Source organism: Cylas formicarius, unplaced genomic scaffold (assembly GCF_029955315.1).
Source record: "Cylas formicarius isolate icCylForm1 unplaced genomic scaffold, icCylForm1.1 PGA_scaffold_10__41_contigs__length_53128322, whole genome shotgun sequence".
NCBI lineage: Eukaryota > Metazoa > Arthropoda > Insecta > Coleoptera > Brentidae > Cylas > Cylas formicarius.
Genome location: NW_026844214.1, coordinates 15,611,678 through 15,627,085, shown reverse-complemented (window position 1 = coordinate 15,627,085; position 15,408 = coordinate 15,611,678). Strand labels below are relative to the sequence as shown.

At 33.5% G+C, this 15,408-nt stretch overlaps 1 protein-coding gene across 1 annotated transcript; it reads right to left on the bottom strand.

The window, feature by feature from the left end:
* Positions 1–302: 302 nt before the first annotated feature.
* LOC132708253 (structural maintenance of chromosomes protein 1A) lies at positions 303–15,330 on the bottom strand. Its single transcript, XM_060680447.1, has 16 exons — positions 15,201–15,330; positions 14,643–14,796; positions 14,361–14,587; positions 12,824–12,972; positions 12,599–12,767; positions 12,115–12,549; positions 11,782–12,026; positions 10,727–10,940; positions 10,288–10,662; positions 8,630–8,752; positions 8,438–8,569; positions 7,041–7,667; positions 6,853–6,971; positions 5,540–5,901; positions 3,055–3,374; positions 303–440 (listed from the first exon to the last, which is right to left on the bottom strand). The coding sequence occupies exons 2-16, from the start codon at positions 14,752–14,754 to the stop codon at positions 378–380; spliced, it is 3,672 nt and encodes a 1,223-aa protein (XP_060536430.1). The 5' UTR covers positions 14,755–14,796; positions 15,201–15,330; the 3' UTR covers positions 303–377.
* Positions 15,331–15,408: the final 78 nt, after the last annotated feature.

The following is a 15,408-nucleotide window of genomic DNA, read 5'->3' as shown; positions in this document are numbered from 1 at the left end:
TCCTTCCGGCTCTGATCTTTATTTAATACCAAAATAAACACAGGAGGAAAGTTATATATCTGTTAATGGCTACTTTTAGGTTCTAGATTGTGATATTTTAGAAGTAGTTTGTTTTTCTTATGTTGTTGATTCCTATATTTATATTTATGTTACATTCAATACAATTTATTTTGAGCAGAATGAGTTTTATTTCGGGGTTATTCGTTACTTTCACAATTACCCTTCCTAGTTGGATTATGACAGCATGACGAAAACAGCATGTATCATAAAATACTTATATTTCGAACACGTTAAAGTTTTAAACTACACCGTTTTTTAAAATAATCTAAAACAAACAAAATAAATAGTTCCTTCCTTTGATGTGAAAGAACAGTCGTCTAATTCAAAGCAAATCTAGTCAAATCCGTCGTTAAAACCTGGCTGATGAGGCAATCACCGGGCTGAAATGAAAATTAAAAAAGACTGCACTGCAAATGTTATCAATAATGGACCTCGATACATTATTAAAAGAAATATATAAGGAATTATTGAAATGACATTATATAACCCAATAAGTAAATATGGACCCCACCCTGACGTCGAATCCATTTTTGTTCGGCCCAATCATCATTTTATCCGACCCAAACAGAACACACAAAATCCAATAACAAGACACGCATTTTATACTAAATCTTTGAAACAATTTATCTGAAATGCCAGGCTGCAATCGTTATCGTGTTTTAGTGTTGTGATTCATTTGTTAAATTATATTGTGTCGTTTCAATAACATCCTAAATAGTACGGTTTTTACCGACACTTTGACATTTTGCAAATATACTCGAGCTTTGTACAGAAATGATGAAACAGTAAAGTACCGCAGTTCCTTAAAACTGACAAGATCTACTTACAGGAGAAACTCGAAAGCTGGAAGAATACAAACAAAAATTTGAACCCGCCGCAACATATTCTCAAAGCTTGAAAAGTGCCGAAATATAACCGCGATCATGCATCATCAAACTGGGAGAGCTCCTAATGAGAGGCGACTCTAAAACGTCGGTACCTTTGAACCTGAGAGTCAATTTTTTGTGACTTTGCTTTCGTCTCGATGGCTACGCTTGACGTTTACACTCATTATATATATGGAGTGAGAGAAATTTGTTGCTGATAAATACGTTTATAGCAGAGGTCGGCAACCTTTTTTGACCGCGGGTCAAAATCAATCAAAATGAGAGGGACGTTGAGGTCAGAGATACTTTCGTATTAAAAAAGCATTCTATTAAATAAGATACGTCTTATTAAGAAAGTAATTACAAACATAGTTGAATAAACTTTATTTATAAAACTTTTTCTTTGATATAAGTCGAACACATGCATTTCAATTTAAAATAGTTAACCTGATCCTGTTTATGCTTCATTTGTGAAAATATTTGCTCACATTTATAAGTGGACCCGAATGAGAACCAAATGGCACATTTTTTTTAAATGATGAAAAAATCGTAGGAACTGATTTGAATTTATCCGTCCATGATGTTGACCTTTTAAAATTTTTCTAAACCATAATTGTCAATTCTTAGATATTCAAAATATTGCAAATTTATAATATTGTCTTCTATTTCATCAGGCTTGATTATATATGTTAACACTTCTCCAAATTTCTTGAGACTCTGAAACCGACGTTCATATTCAACTTTAATGTCCTAAATCCAACATCGATATCAAAAGAAATGAAATTTTTTAGTTTTAATGTCAGTTCCAAATAATATCAGTTTTGAAGTAAAACTCATACAATTTCAAAATTGTGTGGTTCCCTTGGCCTCGTACGTTGAAATCATTATAATGGTTCATTATGTCTATTAAGAACAAAAGTCTTACCATTGTTTATCATTGAGTTCAAGATCATTCTCACCGATTACAACCTATTAATCTATTAAGGACGTTTTCCCGACTTAACCATCGTATTTCAGAATAACAAAAACAAATCTCCATATTTTTCCAATTTCCCCCAAAAAAGCTTTAAAGCGTCTGTGTATTAAGGCTGATTGCGCTATTATCATGTTTACCAACTTTTTCCATTACCTTAGGCTGAGGTTGTTGTGCAGTATGCCTTTGCAAATAAATTTTCTTCATATTTGATAAAATGAAACGATAAAAGTGAACGGCCAAGTTCATTTTCCATTAGTTTTTCAATTCCACAGTTTTTCCTCTTATACTTGCAGCACCGTTAGTTGTTATGGAAAACAAGTTACTTTTTAAATCTAATACTTGCCTATTTTTGAAATTTGTAAACTCTTGTACTTGACGAAAAATATCAGTACCTTTGGTGGTGTCATTCATTGAAGCAAGAATGCATAAAGACGCGCGCGTCCAAGAAGGTACAATTTGTTCGGACAAGGTCGCTGCACTCCGCCTACTATCGGCCGATTCCATATTCAGTCAGGCTTGGGTGGCTTTAACTGATATTTTTATATATTATACGGGATTCAAATTTGGTACGTTCATAACTTTTAGAGAAAAATTTTTTGAAAAAAAAAAATGTTGGTACATCTTATACTTTATTTTCGGAACTAAAAATTACCAAATGGATCACTCTGTAACCGACGCGTCATATGTTGCCGAGCCCTGTTTAATAGACAAGGGAAATTTCTTTTAAGAAAGAAAGTACTTTTTGTCATTATTATCTTATTTACTGAATTTAATATGGAAAAAACGGTTATTAAAAAGAAATTGTGGTACATCTTATACACAAAAGATTGTCAAGTTTCAATTAAAAAGGCACAGAAAGAAAAAATAATTATTTACTTTATTGTTATTATTATTAAAATAAGCAGCTTGTCACTCTGGAAATGATACCCGCGATAAGCACAAGAAGTTTTCGACATAATTAAAACACAAGAAAGGCACTCTGACTTCAACAACGTGAAATAACCCCTTGGACTAATCAACAAAAGAGCAGGTCTGATCTTTTTGACGTTGACAGCCGATCACGCGCATAGAAAACTGGGTAACTGGGTCGGCCACTGTGGCCTCTGGTCAGATGGGAGCTCTCAAAAACTACAGACAAAAAAAACCCCTTACCTGGGGGCAGATTCCGATCAAGGCGTCCGCATGCGAATAAAACTCCTCCTTTAATGATATAACTATAATTTGCAGGGATTCCGTCTTTTCCGTAATGTATTTGGCAACTTTGCCGATGTTGGTGTTATCCAAGGCTGCGTCCACTTCGTCGAGAACAAAAAACGGGGCCGGTTGATAACTGTGAATGGCGAATAACAATGCGAGAGCCGCCACAGTTTTTTCTCCGCCGGACAAGTTAGACATCGGCTGAAATCGTTTGCCGGGAGCAACACAGTTGTAGTTGATGCCGTCCAGATACGGCTCCTCGGGATTTTCAGCGCCTGCATCACCCCGGTAAAGGAAGAAGGTTAGTTTTGTGTCGATAGATCAAATGTACCGTGCGAATTGTTAATGCGTATATGGTTATTAGAAAAATTGAGGCCTTACCGATGAAAATAAAAAAGGTACCGTGCTTGATAACATTTTGATTTATATATATTTTATTCAACTTGTTTTCGGGTATTGGAAAAATAAGACATTTTTATATGGTTTTGTAAAATGACGTGACTGACAACTAAAGTCACCCGTATATTTGACATATTGATAAGTGGTATAAACACTGATAAGTTATTGACACAGTTAATATTATTATTATTAAAATGGTGTTTCGCCAATTCAGCACCCGTGAAAAAAGTGATATGTTCCAAGTATATAATCAGAATAATAAAAGTGTAACTGCGAGTGGAATAATAGTATACGCTCACAGGAATAAATCAAAATGAAGACACGGTGAAACAAACCCTCAAACCCTCAAACTACCTTCTTTGAATTCTGGAGTAAAACAGTCCGCTCGGATTTTGTTATCCACTCAAAAAAGCCATCGCAGCAATGGAAAGGGGATTGACCATCACGCACACGCGAAACTCTAAGCGCCATAATTTAGAAAATCAAACATTACCGAAAACCTGAACAGGAACTCTAAAATATTTGTTTCTATTTTCTTCATTCAAAACACTTTTTTTTTCTTGGCAAAAGTTTGTCGCTCTGGATAAAGTTAATATACTGCGACGTGACGCGTAGCAGTTACCCTTTTTTTATTCTAATAGTATACTTGAAGCATACTACTTCTTTCATGAAATGCTAAATTGGCAAAACACCAGTTTAACTATAATAACTGTCTCAATCAATTAATTATGGTATTGTTGTATTGTATTATGGTAAAAATTGGTGCGCGCATTGATATTCTAGTAGAGGTTATGATTCTGACAGTCTCCTGACAGTCTGTCATCGTCCAAGTTGGTTGTTGAATGCCGCAAGGTCATTCAATTATTTTTCATAGTTGCTTCATAATATGTATTAATCAATATCGCCTAGCAACATAAGAACAACTTGAATCGTCAATTATATAATTGTAACCAGAATAAAATGTTACATTGAATGCAGATAAAATATACAGGGTTGGGGGGGGGGGGTTATATTTAAAAAAAATCAAATAAGCTGGATCAAAGAAAATTGTTAGTGTTTTGATTTTACATATCATTTAGCACAAAACTTGACTGGTAATCCTATACTTTATTATTAATTAATTATTTTATATTATTTTATTTTATTAATTTTATTTAAAAGCAAATAAGTTACAGCCAATCGAAATGTGAGTAATCAATGCAAATTGAACCCACGGTACAGGGTGGTGTTCGTTTATGATAATAACAAAAATACTTGAGACAAAAATTGTTTGGATTCACTTATACGTTTAAAATATTACATTGAGCGGTTTGTATTCTAGCGAATAAGTAACAACTTCCTGTTATTATATCATTAAAAAAATGGTGACTTTATATAAGGTGTCCTATTTGAAAAAGATGCAGATTTTGAAATATTAGCAACACAACAAGACACAACTCAAATAACAACACGGTTTTAATTGAATAATAGAAAAAAAATAAAAAAATAGGAGGGTCAGGGTGCTACAATTAATAGAAAAAGTATTTATAAAAAATCTCATTTTTATATATATCCTTCTAAATAAAACAACTTTAAATTTCTTTAATATTTTTTGCAGGTTCTGAGATAGGGTGTTATCTCATACTAGGCGGGACATTTTGTTCTGTACAAAGGTTTTTAAATTGTTTTTTGCTTTATTTGTAATTATTTATCTTTATTATTATATCGTGTTTCGCATTAACTTTTAATAACTCGTCTTAAAATTAATTAATACCTTTTAAATGACAAATAAATCAAATTGAAAATTAAAATATCAATTTTGTATTAACAAAAAACCAAATCTAGACCTCATAATAGATTGCCAAAAAACTTTAAACAGTAGCTTTTTATTATGCTTGTTCTGTAGTATATCTGTTAGAGGGATTATACAAAAATGGATAATTCTATAGAAATATTTACCACAATCAAGTGTCAACAAATGTTACGGCTTAAATGTACCATTTAAGGTATCAATGCAAAAAACATGCATGCATGCAACATGTGGCGAAGTAAGGCGACTCACCTAGGAATGCTTGTGCGGACTGGTTCTGCGCCAGTGATTTGTATATGGCGTCTATTTCGTTTGCGACATGATCGAAGCAACGGCTAAATCGTTCATAACGGTTCTGCTTGACCCGTTCGAACGCCGCTTTCGCCTTCTTGTTTTGTTTTCGTAAGTTCTCGAACTCTTCGTTAGTCGACTGCAGTTTGCCCTGGGCCAATTCTAATTTTTCTAAAGCCTTCATGTTCGGCGCCTGAATCTTGGTCAATGTGTCCTGCAGCTGTTGTATGCTTTTTAACAACTTGTTCTCTCGCTTTTTGATCTCATCCTTCTCCTCGAGATCTTTGAGATCGTCGGTCAACAGACTGTAGTCTATTTTAATTCTGAAAAATACACAAAAGTCATCGAACTGAATTTTATTTTTAACTAAAGGAACTATTGAAAAAGTAAAAATATAATATAAAAATAAATTAGTATAGTTAATCTTTACAAATTATAATTTCAAGTTTGTATAAAAGTTTACCTAATTACCTTCTATTAAACTGAATACAACTAACTAGATTCTTCCCATGATCTACGTTTTTTAAAAATCGACTCCATCTTTATTATATATTTTTATTTATTTGCACGTTCACAAAGAAGCTCCGCTCCACTTGACGTGTATAATTACAAATCGCATCAGTATGCTGACGATATTTATCATGATATTTATTGTTTGAGTTTGAAAACTCACTGCTGGCCAACAGCCAAATTAATTCTGATTTGCGAGTTGTTTCAAAAATTTCTTGTGCCCATGCTCTTTTCATAAATGAAATGAATGTTGTAAATAACGAGAACATTAATATTACCGATTCTTACAAGATACTGAGTTTGTTTTTTAACAGCAATCTTCGTTCCGAATCGCAAGATATTTTCTCTACTTATGTACATTACACAAAGTATCTTTTTGAAAACTTGTTATAATTCTCTGTACACTGTCTCGTACCGTATATTCCTCTATCAATGTTCTTTCAGCTCCGCTTCCGACTTTAGCAAACGACTTAAAACTAATCTACTGTCCAATTAATACTATTTTTTTTCCTTATTATAAAATGTATTTAAGTTTTTTTTTTGTTAAAATGTGTACAATCAAGTTAATGTTGTAAATTAATTCATAAAATCTCTTGAATTAGGGTGGCTAGGTAGGTAGGTTGCTAGATCTCGCTACCGTCATATCTTATACTGTTTTGTTCCTTATTGTTTATAGATATGCAAATAAAGACCTGTTATTATTATTATTATTCTTAATTAACCTCAGCACAAATTAAAACAAACTACTAACAAGTCTCACTCACCTTGATTCCTTTTCGTAGAGTTGTGTGGAGCTGTTTTCGCTGACCGACGACTGGCTGGGATCAGCAGCGACTACGTCTTCCATATTTCCAACCAGCATTGGCAGAGGAATATCGTCCATCTAAAACATATCGCCCCACCGTCGTGTATACAAGGCAACGTTCAAACCATGATCGTCAGCTAGGCTCACCTTACAGTGCATCAAGATCGCGTGACGATCGCTCTTCAAACTCTCAATCTTCGACTCGATTGAAACGATCGACTTCTGAATGGCTTGGACATCCTTCGCAACGGCCCCCACCTCCCTTCTCGCTTTGCCCACCTCCTCTTCCATGTCCTCAACGTCTTTTTTCTTGGTCAGCTTAAGGGACTTGAGTTCGTCGAGCTGCTTGAGGTCGTGGTCAATGTCGTCCCTCTGTTTCGCTTCCTGCTTCCGGGCCAGTTCCAGGTTCTCTTCCTCGTCGTTAACGCTTCTCTCCCAACGACTGACGTTGCTCTGGGTGTCGCGACTGCGTTCAAACTCTAGGTTGCTTGTGATCCGATTGATCTGCTTCTGGAACTCAAGCCGCTTTTGTTTACGCTCCTCCTGTGCACGGAGCTCGCGGTCTTCGTACTGCCTGATGTTGCGCACGCCGATCTCTCTGCAAAATGCCGAGAACACGTCGTCCTCGACGTTGTTCATGCGCAGCTTGATTTCTTCAATGTGTTGGTCGCGGCTCTGCATGCCGCGCTCGATAGTCTCTATCTGAGGCCCGTACTTTTTCATTTCCTCCTCGAGGGTTGCAAGTTCGCGGTTCACAATCGCTATTTGGCGATTCTGCAAGTATGTAATAATACATCTAGGGAAAACAGTGTCTATACTCAGCAATCCTAGATTAAACTCGCGAAAGCAATGATATTGAGCGAAATATGTCTTAAGTGTTCAGTTTCATGTAGAGAGCGACAGCTACACCCTATAATCTCGCTGTCATGTGGTGATTTTTTTGTACCATTTCATTACGTTTTTTGATTTCTAAGTAAAAAAGATATACTACATACCGTTTTCGAGATATTTGATGAATGAATGATGAATTTTATTAAGCTCATGTCCACTAAAAACTGATCCCAACTTCAATATTGGTTTCCTCGCGAACTGTTCCTTTGAGTTTGAGATATTTTACTAAGGCAAATTTTACTCAATATTATTTTCACGAATTTATTACTGATAGGCTAAAGTCAAATTTTTGCGACAATTTTCTAATTTAAATTCTATTTCATTTTGTATTTCTTTTTCTGAAATTAGTCAGATGTTATTTATTTTAATTTTCCTTTATATATTATATTATGCACTAATGGCTTTTATTTTTCTGCAAAATGAAGCAAAAAAAAAACAAATAATTCAAGAGACATAAGAATATTTTTTCCAAGTGTAAAATAAAAAAATTCAAAATTTAACGCCACTGGGACTGGCGAATCCACTTAGCGCTGCTCATTTTTTAAATCAACTGGTAAGCACTATTTAGGATTATATCAAAAAAACAATTCCCTAAAAATCTTTAAAACAAATATTCTCGAAGAACAGGAATACAGTTTGTCAAAGGCTCTTACCGTGCTATCCATGTCATTTTTAGCGTATTTCAACCTGGTTTCCAATCCCTTTATTTGATGGTCGACGGTGTTAAGTTCCGATTCTTTACGCGATTTTTTCATCGCTTCCCTTAATTCTTCAGTCAGTTTCTCCTATAAATACAAACAATCGGATAAAGTCGGCGTTAGCCTGATTCGTTTTAGTCAACATACCTTTTGAGCTTTGAGCTGGGACACGTGTTTTTCGTCCCACCGCTTTGCTTTACGTGCTAGATCCAGACTGCCGCCGGATATGATGCCGGATTTTTGATAGTAAGTACCGTCCAAGGCTACCGCCTGCAATGAAAAGTTGCACACTTGACAAATGCTGTGACAAATGTTAGAAATTAAAAAAATATGAGTAATTTAACTACAGAACAACTGGCCAGAACTATTTGCGACAATCGAAGATCGACGAACCAGTATCTCAAGAGACGTATCCTGATATAAAGAAACTGGAAATTACACAAGACGTCCTCGCTGATCAAACCATCAAGATGACAGTTTACTGCGTTTATGTTGAGTTATGGTGAATGGTCTATGGCTGCACGGCATTAGCTGTAGTAAATAGACGACCTCAGAAGTATATAAGAGTTATTTTAGAACCACACTTTATATAATTTGAGCCATATATTGGAGGTGGATTAATTTTAATGCATGATAATTCAAAACCACACATGGAAAACAATGAATACTGAGAGATAGTTGGATTAGAAAGTTTAAATTGCCCTGCTGTAATCTTGATTTCCTTTTATATTACATAGGTAAGTTTGTTAAACAACTTCTTTAATCAGATAGAGTAATATATTTTTAAAATTTTTATAAAATCTATATTACAAAATTTGCAGAAGAGAAGAGAAAAGAAAATTTTCGAGACGAAAATAAATTCCAACCTTTTTGATTTACCAAAGTTCAGCATTTGACTGACATAAATAACTTAGCACTACTGGTCGGTAGAAAATATGGAAAAATATTTGGAAGTTAAATGTTCTAGACTTTGGTGTTCTAGACTTATCGGGAACATTTTTTATAAATCAACGATGACTTGAGAAATCTATTTAAAAATTTTAAGGTGACTTATAGAAAGATATTTTAGAAAATATCAGAATCATTAAATTGATTGAAATTATATAGCGGCCCATCCCGTAATATTGCGCAATTCGGCGATAATATTACGACCGACAGTAAGCCCAGATTTTATTCTTGCAGGTACTTTTTGGGGGGAGTATTTAAAGCCAAAATTAATAATGAAATAAATAATACTAATGATTTGCATTTTAAGCGGATAAGGCATTAATTGTGTTCTCAGGAAGATGGAGGACATTTTCAATATTTAGCGAAATATTTATAATCACTAAATTAGTGTTTATATATTAGTATTATCTAAATATTTGTTATGTAATGAAAATATTATTCTTTGATCCATTTTTGAACAATAATAATATTCAAGATATGCCACAACTGTCAAAAATCAAAAATCACTATAACCAGTGATATATGTTTGAAATCACCATAAAATGGCTTTTATTTTTATGAAATAATATACTGGGTTTCCAATTTTAAAAAACATAATTTTGATATATTATGCTTTTTTGTCACACCTTGTATTTAAATAAGTATATTATTAAATCTACACCTAAAATAAAAATTAAAAGGCGGCAACATTTACAATGGATTACTAGAGTTTTGAATTGTAATTGCTTATTTGTATTATTCTATCGTTGTTCTTGTTAAATATTTACATGTTTATTTGGATGTGTGACTAGTCTTAGAGAAATTACTTATTGCGATATAAATGCAAGAAAATTGAACTAAAAAAAAAAGTGACTTACATCGTAACGGCCTCCGATCTCGTAAGCGACCTTGGCCGCATCTTCGGGTGTCTCGCACACCAAGGCATTATTAGTAACGAAAAGAACCGCGTTGACGATCGATTGTGGTTCAAACTGGAGCACGTCGTAGATCAATTTCACTCCTCGTGGATTCGTAATGTTTCGCAACCGTTCCCTGATTGGTTTTGTTTGAAGATAAGTGATTGGCAGGAATGTCTCCGGATCAAGCATCTGTTCCTTAAGGTACTTGATGCACTGTCTGCCAGTGTGCTCCGTGTCAACCACGATTGCCTCCATGTACTTGCCAAGCACCTTTGTGATGGCAACATTGTACCTTTTGTGGATCGGTTGGCACATATTAATTAATCTATCATACTAGAAAACACCAGAAAGCGCCAGTTGTAAATAGCAAATTTCTTTGGAATATTTATACACTCACCACTCCCGGATAGTTTGCTTTGAACCGTTCCACAATTTCTTGCTTCTTCTTTCGCCTGGTATCCTCGTGTTTATCAGTCCGTGCGTCTCCCAGCTGTTCCAGTACGTCGTCTAATTGTTTCTGAATCTCGTGTACACGATTCTTAGACGAGCCGACGTCCGATTGTAGATCCTGTAGGAGCTGTTTTTGATCGTTCAACGCTTGCTCGCTTGTGCTGTAATGACCCATAGAGAGATGTAAACAATTTGCAGCGCTTCTCACCTTTGAGATTAATTTTCAATAATTTTTTGTTTATTATATTCAGGTGTTTGAACAAATGAGACATCAAAATTGTTAAATTGCTTAAAGTTGCATGCTAAAAAATAATAATAATAATCCTTATTAATTGCACTCGTCTAAACAAAATACAAAAATAGCAACTAACAATAATTACAGTAATATCAGTTTTCTCCATCCTAAATATGCACTGTTTGTCCTTATAATAATAAACTGTCACCGTGTATTTGTTAGATTATTGATAGCGTAATGTGTGGTTTTTAATAAGTGCATATCATTTTCTGAATAATTGGCGATATTTTTGAGTGATATTTGAAATAAATTATTAATATTCTAATTAAATTAACAATAACCATTAATATCCAACCTAATAATCATCTAAGCATTGATACAGTTTGTATGCAAAATATAAAGAGAGCCATATCCATGTAACAATTGTTAGGTGACAAAATAAAGAGTTTTTATCTAAATTGGACTAAACAACATATTCATTTGGCTGTTAAATTAAAATTGTAAGCATATCATCTACATGATCGGTTTTACAAGTTACATTAATTAATGTGATTATATAATAAGAAAAAAAAATCAAAAAAACAAAAAGTCTTGCATATTTATCGCAAATATATTGTAACAGCCCTATGCCAATGAATGGATAATACTGACTTTTACCTAACATTCTCAATGTTCAAATCCCAGTAGGCTTAATACTAATAGGTTTAATTTGGAAAGTTCAGCTCTATATATTAACATAACAATTTCTTTTAATACAAAATACTTACCGGATATGCTCAGCTAGTTTCTCTATTCTCTTTTCCATCTCCTCTTTCTCATGAGTTTTCTGCAAGTGTTTGCTCTCAGCAGCCGCCCTTAATCTCGAAACATTGTCCAGTCTGTCTTGGTCGGCTTTCTGTTCGCGGTTGACTGAATCCAACTCCTGCATATACCTGGCCGATCTCTTTGCTGCCTCTTCTTTCAACCGGTGATACTCTCTTACTTGGGCGTCTTCCAAATGGACATCCCTACCCTAAAAAAAAATCGTCAGGTAATTAAAATTAAACAAAAGATCCTGGAATACCAAAATAATTTTTTTATTAAATAAATTGAAATCATACCTGGCTCTGTGATTCACCAGCTATCTGCTCCTCATATTCCTCTTTCGCCTTTTCCACTTCAGCAAGCTCCTCTTCGAGCTTGCGGATATCATTCATATGAGCATCGTGAGCCTTCCTCGCTTGATCCAACATTTTAATAGCACTGTCTACCTTCTTCTGCATGTGGGTTACCTTCTCTTTGGCTTTGATGAACTGAGGCTTTTTTTTTGATATTTCTGCCTCAACCTCCCTGATGTCCTGCTCAATTTTAGCCAATTCTCTGTTAACCTTGCCCTGCTCCTTTTTCCTTTCCTTAAGCACCTCTTCAAGCTTCTCTTTCTTTTTTTCAATTTTCTCAAGTTCTTTCTGCTTCATTTTTAACTCCTGTTCCCTATTCTTCATTGCCCGCTCATTGTGAAAGGCTCGGAAAAGCTGGTGTTCCACTTGCTTATCATTCTGCATAATCAACAAGTTAAATGTAGTACTAAATTTACTGAACACCCACCAAGTCGTCCTTCAATCGAGAATACTTGTCCGCTTCTTCTTTTTCCAATCTAGCTTCCTTACGTTCAGCATTAATCCCTTTTTTCTTTTGAAGAGCAAAATTTATTTCCTCCTGTGCTTTTTGCATCTGTTGTTTCAACTTCTCATATTCCTCTCTCACAGCACCAGACCTACGTGGCGAGCAGTGTAGATCAAAATTTAAACTACCAATACAAATACTACTTACCCGCTGATTTCTTCAAATAACGCTGTCATTTCTTTCGGATTTTTCATTGCAACTGACTCAACTGCGCCTTGGAATACCAAGAAGTTTTTGGCCTTTACATTAATTTTTAGTTTTTCTAATTCACATAGATATTCGTTGCTTGTAACGACCTAGTGAAAAATCAACAAAAGATTTTTTAAGGATAACATTTACTTGATTGGCGCATGCCACTTGAAAACTAGTTGCAAATATTGCTTGTCATGAAAACTGTACCTATATGGTGTAGTGCTACATTATATATAGAATATATAGGATACATATATTGTATGTGCAAGCCTAAACAATATTAAAAAGCTTAGATAATATTGTTCTGATCAGCACACAATAAGAGTCCATATGGGGTAGTAAGTACTATCTAAATTGTGAACCTAACAATAACTAAAGACAAAAAGTGTCAGACTCAGGTTTATCTTTGTGATTACAACAGTTCAAGTCGACCTGTGGTAAAATAAAGATTAAATTGAGAAAAAAAATACTACTTCACTGAAAACAATATATAAGTAATAGGGCAGGTTTCCTTTCCTAGCCACAATTTAGTCTGCCTACAGAGGTTTATTGACAGCAACAACATCAAAGAAATAAATATTACTTAATGCATATATATATATATATATATATATATATATATATATATATATATATATATATATATATATATATATATATATATATATATATATATATATATATATATATATATATATATATATATATATATATATATATATATATATATATATATATATATATATATATATATATATATATATATATATATATATATATATATATATATATATATATATATATATATATATATATATATATATATATATATATATATATATATAATGATATATCGTAATATTAAAAAATAGAGTTTTAATACTTAAAAAATATATCAAACTAAAAAATAAAGCCCAGAAAATAATATCTAGTTTTATATTTGATTTCAATTTCTTTTCTCTCTTTTTCCTAAATAAGTTTACAGGAAATTTATATATTTTTTGATGAAAAAACGGAAATATATCCTTGCATTTAATTTTTTTGAGAAAATAAATGTATAGTGATGTAGGAAAGTACCCACTAGGAGCAATATAAGCAATCTAAACGAATCAGCCCAGGACAACGTTTATAGCCTAAAAAGAGTCCTTTCCAAAAACTACAAGTTTGCTAAATGTGTTCAGTCACTTCCCACTGCTTTCCTTTAAGAGATAGAACAAAACCTAATTAAAGAAAAAGAATTGAATCTATACCATGTTTGCAAAGGTGACCATTTTAGCTATTTGTAATATAAGATTATTTTTCAAAAAACAAAATTTAAAATTCAAAATTTTGATTAAACTCCCTACCCTACAAATTTAAAAATAATTTTCACTGTTTTCTCTTGATCACTTTAGTGTTTAGTTTTTTCACCTTAAGTCTTTACAACATCTACTTTTTCAAATAGGGCCCATTGTCCTTAATTGGTCACTTGGTATATTGCCCAGGTACTCACACTTCCATTTATTTTATATTCAGACGATGAACCCTGCACTGAACGCTGGAATGAGACTTCTTTTTCGGGATCTCCACTGATCACAAAAACTGCAGTAACAGAAGCACTCCTTGATACAGGTTTACTTATAGCAGCCCCATGAATCAAATCACTAAGCCTTTTCACTCTAAGGCTTTGAGTTCTTTCGCCCATAACGAAACTGATCGCATCCATAAAATTGGATTTTCCTATTACAAAATTAGTTAGAACAATGTTTTAATACTTTGGCGGGATTTTATATACCTGAACCGTTAGGGCCGATTACAGCATTGAACGGTTTCAGCGGCCCGATAATTCTCCGACCTTTATAAGATTTGAAATTTTCTACTTCGATGTGCTTTAGTTTCGCAGTCATGGCGCAAATACTTTACTTTTATTACAGGTAAACTCTGATAAACTAATGAAAAAACAAATATCAAGGGAAATAATCATAACACAACGAACACCACTGAAAAATTAGTGGTCTTGCTTTTCATAGATAAGGGGTACTTTATTAATAGGAAAGGCCGCTCTTACATTATCGACAAGAAAGTTATTTGCATTTGTACTTCTGAATTTCTCATAAAAGGAATTTTATTTCCATTTCCATAACCCAAGGAAAATAAAAAGAAAAGGATGTATTATCATGATGTTTCCTATCCTCGTCGAAAAATGTTTGATGCAATATGTATAAGAGGATCGAAGTAGTCTGCTCTTTTGATGCTGTTATTCTGACTGTTAATAAAATAATTTTCAATTGAAAAGAAAATTTATGTTACCAACAATTTAACAAACACCAAATCTTTGAATTCAGAAACTTACAGCACGTTACACATTCTTAATAGCGTTCGGCTTTCAGTGAGCTGTGCATGGTAATCACTACATACATTTTCGAAGAAGCGAAAAACTTTTCCATATAAATAATAATTGCACTGAACCTAAGTAAAAACATAATAAATTCGAAGTCTCACGATTTTTTGGAAGCTTCAACGATTCATCTTGTTTAAAGACACATTATAAAATGAGTTTG